General features: G+C 42.2%; 1 protein-coding gene across 9 annotated transcripts in view; it reads left to right on the top strand.

The window, feature by feature from the left end:
* Window positions 1-12,572, top strand: part of LOC118312525 (RNA binding protein fox-1 homolog 2) — a 34,640-nt gene that overhangs the window by 17,427 nt on the left and 4,641 nt on the right. For 3 of the 9 annotated variants that reach the window (XM_035637183.2, XM_035637186.2, XM_035637188.2), the window contains 8 exons: window positions 2,725-2,928; window positions 4,488-4,658; window positions 5,081-5,134; window positions 5,281-5,373; window positions 9,154-9,241; window positions 9,736-9,792; window positions 9,937-10,081; window positions 10,693-10,738. In XM_035637183.2, coding sequence (XP_035493076.1) covers window positions 2,725-2,928; window positions 4,488-4,658; window positions 5,081-5,134; window positions 5,281-5,373; window positions 9,154-9,241; window positions 9,736-9,792; window positions 9,937-10,081; window positions 10,693-10,738 — 858 coding nt within the window. Of the gene's footprint in view, window positions 1-2,724; window positions 2,929-4,487; window positions 4,659-5,080; window positions 5,135-5,280; window positions 5,374-9,153; window positions 9,242-9,735; window positions 9,793-9,936; window positions 10,082-10,692; window positions 10,739-11,203; window positions 11,241-12,572 lie in introns of all 9 variants that reach the window. The other 6 variants (XM_047333881.1, XM_035637187.2, XR_004794242.2 and 3 more) reach the window with 4 other exon arrangements.

Here is a 12,572-nt window from a genome sequence, read left to right as displayed (position 1 = left end):
CCATGAAACTAAGGCAGCACAGGAAGGCAAACATGTGAGAGATATTATCATTTCCCAAAATCTCCATTTGGATGCTTGTGAACGAGATTGGAAGAGGTTCATACAGCTGCAGGGTTTAGATGAGCGGACACAGCTGCCATCTTAAACATATGAATGAAGTTAAACTGTAATCTGGCAGCCTTATTGTTCAAGGGCCAGGCACTGACGGTGGAGAACATGGCTCCTGTTCTGGTGGAGGTGGCGACTCCTCACCGGGCAGGAGAGCAGCGTCTGCAGCAGGAGCAGGTCAGGGATTTACAGTGGGCACGACTATAGAGGAGTATGGCAGCACAGTTTGGTTCTGGGCTTATAGTGTTGAGGCTGGTGATAAAACATCCATTCACTGCCTGTTATCAGCGAGGGGAGGGAGTGAGATAAGGGGATTGCTGGTTGTGATTAACCAGCTGAAATCACAGCAGGCAGACCGACCGGTGCTGCCGTCATAAAAGGTTGAGTTCAAAGCTAAGAGGAGTATGCACCAGGTACAGTAGGTTCTGATGGCAACAGGGATTTAGAAAAAAAAAACAACTGAATATGTAAATGAAGAGTAATGCTTGAAAATGTCCCAGATACGAAAAGTGTGATAATAATATTGCTATTCGAATAGAAAACATTATTGGTAGTAATGAATTTAGAAAGACAGAGGAAGCTGTGAATAAAAATTGTATTTGTAGTAAATACACATGATGGCATCATTTCCTTTGGTGTTGTGATGCCTTCGCTCACTATATTAATTATTTAGATTCACTGAATTTTAGAAGGGCGCTGACATCGTCTTAACATTTTTTCAAATGATAACCATTTATCTACTGGGAAAAATGAATTTACGATTGAAACAATTGACTATTAAAGTAAATTGCTTCCACCTGACAACATTGACTTAAATAGAAAGTTTGAATACAGGATAAAGAGATGAACTTCAAAGCAAAGATTTATGTTTTGATTGATTTGTTGTTGTGCTCGTCAACATGTCAAGACATTAAGCAATTATTACCGTCTACGCATTTAAATGTTTACCACTGATGATTTATCATTCTGAATCGTATAAATATTCATTGCAACACAGAAAGCACAGTTCACTTTTTGTTTACCTGTGTCGATGACAACACAAAGTTTCTCCTCACTGCACTCGGGTGCAGCTGCTCAGCTCTCATGTCAAAACATCGACGTGATCCGTGCCGACCGAGTGCATCCGCTGGTTTGTCACCGATTCGAGGGGCCTGGCTGCCGTGTCACAGGTGTGACGCTGAGAAAGGTCAAAATCTGGGAGACAGATGGCGTGCACACACACACAAACACACACACACACACACACACACACACACACACACACACACACACACACACACACACACACACACACACACACACACACACACACACACACACACACACACACTTTGAACATTCCCAAAGGGACAGTGATCTATTGTGCTCCTCAGATGGGCCTCGCTGCAGCCTGTCAGTCACACACACACACACACAGACACACACAGACACACACAGCTCAACCCTGACCAACCCTGACCACTGACCCAAAAATCATGGATTTTTGCATTTGTGTGTCTTGTTTTGTTCCCCCGTTTTTCACATAAACTCTAATGTAGACTTGTCGATGTTGCTGGTCCACTGCATTTGTTCCGACTGAAATATTTCAACAACCACTAGATGAATCGCTATTAAACGTTTATAGTGATTCAGCGTTTAAAACCATTTAGTCTCCAGTGGATGAATCCTACGGACTTAGCATAGCGATAGCACTGCCAGCAGATTGAGATGCACCTCAACTAAGATGGTCGACATAGTTGACATTATCCCTGCTGCATATCAGCATTTCCTTCCGAGCATGTTTTGGATGCTGACATTAGCCTTAAGCCCAATGCACCACTTTGACTAAGGGCCGTTTCACTGACGCACCAGCATGGCAGTAGGCTCTTTGTCTTTTTTCATATAGTATTGTCAATAAATACAAACTATTTTCTCAGTTTTAATTGGTTATCCAGTGCAGTTGATAGAGAGTTAGAATTAAGATCTGACAGGAAGTGATGGTTGGTTCATTTTGCCGCTGTGATCAGGGACAGGTCGTGCCTCTTCTATCAGTCATCACCTTTTATCATCCATCCCCCTCTTTCTCTCTCGTCCCCGCTGTCTCCCTCCGCTCTCTAACTGTTACCATTTAGGGTATCCATGCCCAACTGCCGACAGCAAGGAATGTGTGTGTCTCTGTGTGTGTTGTGTTTCAGCCTGTGTCATGTTTTTTGTGTCTCCACCATGTGTTGGTGGACGCCTGTATCATTCTACTACACGCGTGACATGTTGGAAACTTACACAAGTGTTTTCTGGGGGTAATAAATGTCCACAGTGCAGCTGGCCTCTGTTAAGGTGTGTGGGTGTCGCTGTGTTAAAGGTGGTTTGTGTGCAGAGGCGTGTGTGTGTGTGTGCGTGCATGCGTGTGCAGGCGTTAGACACTCGCCATTGTAAAACACTCTGAGCATGGAGACATTTGACCCTCAATAATAGATGTGGCTGCAGTGAATTTTTAATGAGTGGGGGTGTAGATACATGCACTCATTTACACACAGACACAAACTCACGGGGAAATGGAAAAATAATATCGATGCCTGTATGACTTTTTCCACAGCCAGATGTTGTACTTTACTCTGCCGTGTCTCTTTCTCCAAACAGGGCTCCCAGGATAGTGCTGGCGGTCAGGAGGGACTCGTACCCCCTTTCTCCGCATTCCCCCCACCTCCACCGCCGCCCCCCCAGAACGGCCTGACCCTGGATTACGGGGGCAGCCTGTACGCAGCGGGGGCCGTCCAGGGTCCCGTGGAAGCTGGCGGAGTGGCGAACAGCGCTGCCAACGCCGCCAACAGCCTCAGTGCCCAAGTGAGCGCCAGCCTCTCTCTCTCTCTCTGCGTGTAGCCCACATCAGGACACAACGAGTACAAGAGTGTATAGTTATATGTGTTATTGATTCAAAAAAAGAGCTGGGGTGCACCAGTTCTGATACCTCGCAGGCTACTGTCAGATACCAGTTACAGATGTAGTACTTTTTTGAATTCAGGATACATGTAGTGCATATATCAAAGATATTTTTTTGGTGGTCAACTGAGCAGAAGTATTCAATTTTCTCTGAAATGACTTAACTCAAATAAAATTAAACACTATGATGAACATTATAAAATGGATTCAGGAACAGTTATAGTTGGTTACATATACTGTAAATATAGTTATTATTACTAACTCAAAAAAGGGATTTGTGTTAAATTAGTTTAAAGAAGTTATTGAATTTTTTGGCTTGTGAACATTTTAAATGGGCTGTGGACTTTATAATAGCAATGGTGATGGTGACATTTTATTATGGCAAGAACTCAATGTATTTATTGTGACTGTTGATGTACCGCAGATACTCGCACACTGAGTCTAAAAACACAACTTGTTGTTTTTACGCTTGAACAGACAGATTGCATCGATCTTGTAAACTAACTCTCCTTGCAAGCAAGCAAATCATACATTTCCCCCAAAATGTTGAACTAAAAAAAAAGAGAAGAAGTATTGTTTACACACACATGCTTGCATCCACCACTCCTGAAAAAGAAAACCAGATCTCTTTTTTTTATTTCTTATTTGTCAGCATGAGCTCAGATTTCAGTTGCAAATGGCCTTGGAGATCAAATACACCACGCTTTTGCCATTTGCTCTTGCTCTTGATTTCAAATCACGCTTTTTTAACTTAACTTCAAAATGGGCTGTGGACTTTATAATAGCAATGGTGATGGTGACATTTTATTATGGCAAGAACTCAATGTATTTATTGTGACTGTTGATGTACCGCAGATACTCGCACACTGAGTCTAAAAACACAACTTGTTGTTTTTACGCTTGAACAGACAGATTGCATCGATCTTGTAAACTAACTCTCCTTGCAAGCAAGCAAATCATACATTTCCCCCAAAATGTTGAACTATTTTAAAGAAGGTCAGAACCTCTGCTGATAAAAAAACAGATTTCAAAGGCTTCGTCACTGCAGCTTATAGATTCACAAATAGAGACAGTTTAGAGAAGCAATTAGACGTTTACTTGACTAGACTGTCATCAGAAAATTAATCTACAACTACTCTGAAATTTTCTAACAAAAATGACAAAACTTCTGGCTACTTAAAAGTGAGTCTTTTCCGTTTGAAAGTATTTCTAAATAAAAAAAGAACATTTGATGTCGTATGATAAAAGCATTAATGAGTTACTCAAGAAAACAACATCAGTATAATTTCACATTATGGAAACAACAGCTACAACACTAACAAAACATTAAAAATCTTAGAAATGAACTGTATTTTTTATTCCTCCATCACCATCGTTGAACTTCACAACCCCATTGAGACATAATTTATTCTGCCTTCCCTTCCTTTTCTCCTCTGGGTCTCCTTCTTCTCCTTCTGTTCCAGCAGTCAGATGGGTCCTCCCAGATTGACGGACAGTCGGGGGTTGGCTCGGGAGGAGGAGGAGGTGGCGGGAGTGTTGGGGATGATTCAGATGCCAAGGGGACCCCCAAACGCCTCCATGTGTCCAACATCCCCTTCCGCTTCCGAGACCCCGACCTGCGGCAGATGTTTGGGGTTTGTAGACTGGAATGCTCTCCTTATTTTACAAAATACACCATTGTATAACAAAAACCTCGAAAAATCTTTTTTTACTGCTTATTCCCTTTGATCTTTCATACATTTTTTAAAATAGCTATAAAGAAATCATGATTTCATTTTTTTTTTAATTTACATCACAACCACTACTTGGAACATCAACTCGTCAACAAGATAAAGTCAGGTTAAAATGGGCTCTTGTGCCTGGCTGTTTCGTAAGAGGAATGTCTTTACAAATGTGGTGCATAGAAAAAAGAGCAGAGGATAGGAAGATGTTGGCTCAGTGCCAGCTCATCATGGTTGAACAGTGCTGACACCCCGTGGCAGGAGTACAGCACATGACTTTCCATGCTCGTTGAGTCGCTTCATTTTCCTCCTCTTCTCCTTTTTTCTTTTTCCAGCAATTTGGCAAAATCCTCGACGTCGAGATCATTTTCAACGAGAGGGGATCCAAGGTAGGGTTCTGCGATGACACCTCATTTCTTAAATTCATCGACTTAAATGAAGTTTAAGAAAAAGCTACTTCAAACAGTCTCTCTCTCTTCGCCCCCCCCCCGTCTTTCTTTTCCCTTCTCCACGTCGGCCCCTCTTCCTCTCGCAGGGCTTCGGTTTTGTCACCTTCGAGACGAGTGCAGATGCAGAGAGAGCCAGAGAGAAGCTCCATGGCACGCTGGTGGAAGGACGTAAAATCGAGGTAACTCACCACCCACGCTCCCCTTTTTGAAACGGTGACCATTTTTCTCCTCTGTTCTCCCTTCCATGTTCGACAATGAGAATGCGATTGTTCTGGTCGTTGGCGCGCCAGAGAAGGTTTCCGGATGGCTGTATGTGTTCAACTCTAACCCCCTCTGGCTTCACTATAGCATGGCGCAGTGGTGCCGCGCACACAGACGTCCCTTCTCGACGGCACTTCCTGTCGATGTTTATGCTGTTGTTCGTTCATGTTGTTGATGTCGTGGGCTGTCCATTGCACCTTGATCTTTAAAGCTGTGTGGTTTGCAAAGCATGCTGGGTGGAGTGGCTACACAACAGGCATGGCCGGTGAGATGTCACTGCGAGAGGCGGTCGTGGGCGATGATATAGGCTTCTGTCACAGCATGTAGGATCTTACCCGTTTTTTATTTTCCTGCTCCTTTTCCAACACCCATCATCACTTCTTCCATTATCATGATGAGTGGCTGGTTTCGGGATGCGTTTATGACTGGAAGAGCAGTTAATGGCCTCTCAGTTATTTTCCTCAACAAAAAAAAAAGTGCTTGCTGGTGTTTGAGGATACTGTTTGTTGCATGAATGGATATTATCTGGATCGGATGTCATCTTGGAGTTTTTTTTTTTGGTGCCTCTGGGTCTCAGTATTTTATGAATTTCTTTTTTTTAATGTTTGATGTGTTACGAGATTGATGCATGATTGGGGGCATTTTCCGGGGGGAGTTTGTTGGGGAATGAGACTGCCGTGAGAAATGTGGTGTCATTTCTGATGCTTCAAAAAGCTGTTTTCAGATGTGCGAGATGGATGGTAAAAAAAAAGAGAAGAAGTATTGTTTACACACACATGCTTGCATCCACCACTCCTGAAAAAGAAAACCAGATCTCTTTTTTTTATTTCTTATTTGTCAGCATGAGCTCAGATTTCAGTTGCAAATGGCCTTGGAGATCAAATACACCACGCTTTTGCCATTTGCTCTTGCTCTTGATTTCAAATCACGCTTTTTTAGAGACTTGCTGCTAAAGCTCTTCTGCATGGTCTTGAATGTCCTGCACTTATCTCTTGTCTCTGTGTGTGGGTGTGCAGAATCCAAAAAAAATAAGGAGGGTGAAGAGAGAATGAACAAATGAAGAGAAGGCTACAGATAGCTGTTGTTCCCTCTTCTTTCCATTGTGTTCGTATGTGTTGGTTCTCCTCCATCTCGCTCCACTCTTTTTCACCAGGCCAGTCTGTCTGTCCGTCTCTCCCAGTTCGTGTCCCCATGTGCATTTTATGCTGTCCACCCCTCCCTCCATATCTCTGTCCATTTCCCTATCATGTGACGTAGTCAGGTAACAGAAACATTGGAGAATGGGACCAAGTTTTAATTTTCTTGAGTGATTATTTTGTCAGTTATTTGAATATAATCTGGGTAGTTTCCCTCCCATGTTAGATTTAAATTTCTGACATTTTCCTGTTTCCATTTGTTTCCTCCTTTCTAAGCTTGTATGATCTGTGTTTGTAGTGGGATTTAAACCGTAGATGGTTAGATCGTTGTCAAATGGCTGATACTTGTAGGTGACTGTTGACACGTGACTTGTGACATCACTTCCTCTCTACCACAGAGTGGGGGTTGCTTTTCATTACCTCGTTTTTTGTTTGTTTTCAGTTTATTTATTTTTTCTCTTTTGGTTCATCATTTCTTTCTTACATATATTTTCTCTATTTCCCTGATGATTTTTGTATGTTGTTGTTGTTGTCAGTCTCCACGGTAACTGCTCGCGTGTCCTCACGCCGTTTCCCTGGCAACGGTAAGTTGTGTACACATGGCATCATCTTTGAATGACCCCTCCCCCCCACCCCATCCGTCCAAATGAAATAAAATGCACCCAACACCCAAAATGGAAGACTCCTTTAGTGACGGGAGCTTTGCCGATTGATTGACTGATTGACAGAACCCGATTGGCTAATCCTGTGATTGATCGGGGAGGTGGTGAATGAAACGATTACAAGATTATCCGTTGACCGCATGGCATTATTCGGGCCACCTGTATAACTGAATGTACTGCATCTATCTGCAAGTGCAACGACTATGACTACCACTTCTTACGCATTCATTCAAATCACCTCTCTAACTGCATTCAGCATTTAATTCCAGAGCTGTATCCTGCATGGTTTACTCTCTTTCTCATCATCTGTATGACGCCATAGAGTACTATGTCATCTCTCTGTGTCATGTGTCAGCCAATAGCTGCATATTTTTTGCACCTTAGCGGGACAGCATGCTGAAGCATGAGTGCTATGTTAGCTTTACCGGAGAGAGGATAATACAGTAGCTCTCCGTATATTGTGGTGTACTGAAGTTCTTGATTATGTGCCACTTTGTAGCCTGCAGATAGTTATAGTTGTAGGTACTGCTGTCAAGATTAAACACTCAAAACAATATGTGGATGAATAGCTTGTTCCCACAAGAGGATGTAAGCATACTCTTGGGCAAATCTACCCTTTGTATATGAAACGTACTAATTTAGCTTTTGAGGCATTTGAGAAAGATTAAAAAGCTGCCACAGAATTACTTGTTGACCCCAGCAAAGCAAAAGTGAGCCCCAGATTTAGCGACATGAGCTTTTTTCTATGATCTCTGCAGGAGGAGTCCTTGTTTCACGTTTTGATCAGTTTGGTTCTGGATGGTGTGTGTTGGTGCTTGTGTGCTTCAAGGTTTCTCTGGTGTGCGACACTGATCTAGAATGCCTGGCAGTGTTTCACAACCACGATTTGATTGGTTTATTATTTTTTTTAGGAATGATATATTTGCATCCCCCCTCCTCTGTCTTTTATCTAGACTGCTCTCTCTCTTTGTAGTCGTTCTTGCTCCATCGTACAGTTAGATCCAATGTAGGCAAATGGTTGGATGTGTTTGTATGTGTGTGCTGCATCTTGTTGTTACTGTTTGTTCATTAGAAGAATTGCACATTTGGATGGATTATTCACTCTCTCTGTCTCTCTCTTCTCCACATCATGTACGTGTGTTTTCCGTGTCTTTTCATGTGGACTGGCTCCTCCTCCTCTTCTTGCATCCCTCCATATTTCTCTTTTTTCTGTCGTTCTCTCTCCCTACCCTCCCTCCTCTTTCTGTATGATGTGTATTTGATTGGGAAGGCTGCCAGCCTTTGTTGATTGGTCTCCTGCTGCATCTGATGCTTGCTGATTGGCTAGTTTTGCTCACCTCTGGTGATGTGATGCGCTCTTGATTGGCCGTGCGTAATTTTTGTATGAACTCTTCGATTGATGTTTTTTTGCATTGTGTTCAAATGATGAATATGCAGCTTAATTCACCTTCTTTTTCCCTCCTTTTTTCTGAAGGTAGCAATATAATGGTCTTGGATTTCTTTTTGAATGCATTTGTTCTGAAATATTTTGTTGTTTTCTTTGTTCCGCGTGCCAATGGTTGCATTGTTTTGTCTGCAAAACTGCCTGACTACTCACCAGGATCCTTGTTTTCAATGTCTTTCTCCTTCAAAAGAAGCGCATGCATCAATTACCATCGCTGCTCATCAACAGAATTAACCTCTGTCATAACTAAACGTATAATGACACCTCACTCAAGTGTATGCTCAATATGAAAACTCTTAAATACCAATTGTGTGTCAGGGAATATGTTCAGCTTCAGAAAGCATAAATCAAATTTGAATATTAATCAAACTCTGCATCATTTTGATCCTTCCTCAATACTTGTGTATCCAATCAAGTGGGGTAAATTAGCCTCTGACCCCTTTTTCTGGTGTCCAGGTCAATAATGCCACAGCCAGAGTGATGACGAACAAGAAGATGACCACACCGTACTCTAACGGAGAGGGCCTCGCTGCTCTTCCATATGGTATCGCATTTTGTTGTCCTACCTATTCTCTTCAGATAGTTTTGATGCAACCAAATGATATGCAATATGGCTGAAATCAAAATGTTTGTACCACATTATGCCCAGTTTATTTACAAATACAATTTATGTCAGAGCAGTCAATTATATTGTCTGCATTAACTCAGGATTTACTTCATTTTCATTACAATTTTTTTTATCATAAATTGAACAATAGACTTTTGTAAATCAATACCATGATATCATAATAATGATGATTTCACATATAACCAATCAACATATGATAACATTGAATTGCCTGTTGCAAGTGACACTGCAACAGGCAATGCTCTCACAAATGTGCCCTGTGCGGACAAACAGTCAGGAAGCTTTATACGTTCTCAAATAAATGAACAGCAGAGATTGTTGCACAAGTTATAAAAATGTCTCTCTGCTTCAGTGAGTTTCCGTGAAGTAGTGTCTCGAACAATGTGTTGCATTCTTCTGTTGACTTACAGCTGGATGGAAGTTGAGTCCCATGGTTGGAGCGATGTACAGCCCTGAGCTCTACACAGGTACGACGACACGCGTTGTCTTTACACTTAGAAAGACGAATGGACACGAGGCGATGAGAGGAAACAAATATTAGAAATGATGATCAAGAGAAGGCTCTCCCTCCTGTCTTCATTATCCCCCCCCTCTCTGTCTCCCTCATTCAGTACCAGGGTTTCCGTACCAAGCCGCGGCAGCTGCTGCCACCACTGCTGCGACCTTTCGAGGCGCTCATCTCCGGGGTCGGGCCCGGCCCGTCTACAGTGCAGTCAGGGCAGCGGTGCCACAACCTGCAATCCCTACATACCCTGGGTAAACACGAATAAACACAACTGACAACTACACCAGTAAAGTGCTACTGATAATGAAATGTATACATACTGTAATACAATACAGTACCTCTTAAATGCATGTTAACTAAGTTGAAATTAGTGACTCATAATTGTGCATGCTGTGTGTTTGAATCAAGTTTTTATTGAGATAATGATGTTGATCGCTTGCTGAGCTGAAATACCATTTCCTTGTACCTCAGAAGTAGAAATGATATGATCCCTTAGCGCGTTGAAATCAAAATTGAACAGCGCTTGCTTACAATAGTTAGTCTCGCCGGCTGAAGTAGCAGTAGTATCACTCTGAAGTCAGTTCATTTATATACAAAGAGGTGGTATTTTCGTCTTGCATGTTGCACGGTGTGTAATAATCTCACCCTTCTTTCTCTTCTCTCTTTCACAATCTGTTTGCCACCGTTTTCTCACCCCTCTCTCTTTTTCTTGCCACTCTTTTTTGTTGTTTTTTGAAATGCCCACATGGTGGCGCATCACACCATTTTTTGGGGTTTGTTTCGACATTCCACCACCGTACTCTCTCTCTCCTTTTCCTTCTTTCTTTCCTTTCTCGCCTCTCTCTCTCTCTCTCTCTCTCAGTGTGATGGCCTATCAGGATGGTTTTTACGGTGCAGCTGATCTCTATGTAAGTATACTGCTCTCTCCCCTACTGCCTCACACCTCACCTGTGCCCCCTTCCCCCCCCTGCCTGTGGGTTTTTCGAGTGTGAAACAGCACGGACCAAACTCCTAGAGACGTGTACTTTTGGGTGTTTTGATTCATTTAAGAGAGACATTTAATGATCTCTATACCCGGTTGTAAATTCTTAAGTTACATTCGGTTTCATGCATGCTCCATTCATCTAAAACATACAAATATAGAAACACCAACAGTCAGACACACACACACACACACACACACACACGTACGTACACACTTTAGTCATGTGTTCATTCATGAGTAAACTCCTCTAGGGTTTGTCTCTGTGCATTTGTGAATTAGTTTGTACCAATATGATTATGAGCATGTGTCGGAGTGTGTAAATGTGTGTGTGCGTGTATGTATGCGTGTGTGACCAGGTTGACAATAGCTGTTTCTGTTCTCTCTGTAGACTAGTGTTTCAGGACATTAGTGGCAGATTGCCCCAGGTAGGGTTTAAACACTCTGTGTGAGAGCCAGTGTGCATCCTCCTCGTCTCCAATGACTGCGTGCTGCTAGACATTATTGACCATCTGAGATTGAAATGCCTTCTCTGTCTTCTACTAACTCACTGGATTCTGACATGGGTCGAGTTGCGGAAGGGGGTGAAAACAATTAAGTTTGAATTAGAATTCATTAAAGAATATACAACATGGAACAAAATCTCGCCAGGAGAAGTGTTTTTACATTTTCCAGGGGGGAAATTAGATGCAGAGAAGGTCAGTACTTGAACAGTGGGTCACTAAAAGAAAAAAAGAAAAGAATTCTGCACCGCTGCTAGTCTATCTATTCGATGACAATACATCCAGACAACAACGCACATTTTACACACCAACTTGCGCTTCCCTTCAGTCCGAAAACAAAGTCATCATCTTATTTTGGTTCTGTTACCTTGTTTACACCTCACAGCAACATTTGTCTATGAATTTTATACAATACGTTAAGTTCTTGAGGCAAAAAAATAAATAATATATTATGTCATTACTCACTTTTATTTGAGGATGTATTTCCAGTATTAAAAGCTTTTTTGTCATTTCAGGACATTTGTCACATTACATTTTAATCAATTCCCCTTAAGATGCTTAAAATGTGCATACACAAATATTACACATAATCCACATGTGTAAAAATGATCATGTATTAGCAAGACGGGACAGGAATAAAGAAGGGACAAATATTCATTCTATCAGCAGTTGATTCAGACCCCTTCCAGGAATCTCCCTATCTGTTTCACCTGTGGCATGCTAACTGAATCAGTGTCAGCATGCAGATGTACTTACAAGGCTGACACCCCCCCCCCCGTCCTTCCCATGTCCTCCCACCTTTTCCCCCCTCTTTCCATAGACCCCCGTCTTTCAGTCACTCTTTCCTCTCACTCTGTTCAATCTGTCCTTCTTCACATTCTTCTTTATCTACTCTCACTTTGTTCTGTAACTTCTCCTCTGTTCTATATTCTATATCACACACTATCTCAGTCCCCCCCTCCCCTCCCCCAGTCTTCCCATAGCAGCAACTGTCTGGTCCTGAATGTGGGGACATGGTTGCGACTGATTCTTTAGGGTAGAATGTGGCGGTGTTTGTTTGTTTTTGCATTTTAAAAAAATAGGTTATATGTTTTGCCTAATACACTGTACGTTCTGAGTTTGGGATAGCATGCTGTGTCTATCCGTGATTGGTCACTGGCCATGTGAGTGTGTGTGTGTGTGTGTGCGCGTTCCCTTTTTTAATCTGACTGGCTGACTGTCTTCTTACACCAGTAGTTTTTATTTTGTGTCTGTTCA

The sequence above is a fragment of the Scophthalmus maximus genome, chromosome 8 (genome assembly GCF_022379125.1).
Source record: "Scophthalmus maximus strain ysfricsl-2021 chromosome 8, ASM2237912v1, whole genome shotgun sequence".
Classification (NCBI taxonomy): domain Eukaryota; kingdom Metazoa; phylum Chordata; class Actinopteri; order Pleuronectiformes; family Scophthalmidae; genus Scophthalmus; species Scophthalmus maximus.
Note: the sequence above shows the minus strand (reverse complement) of the source record. Positions and strands in the feature narration are given on the sequence as shown.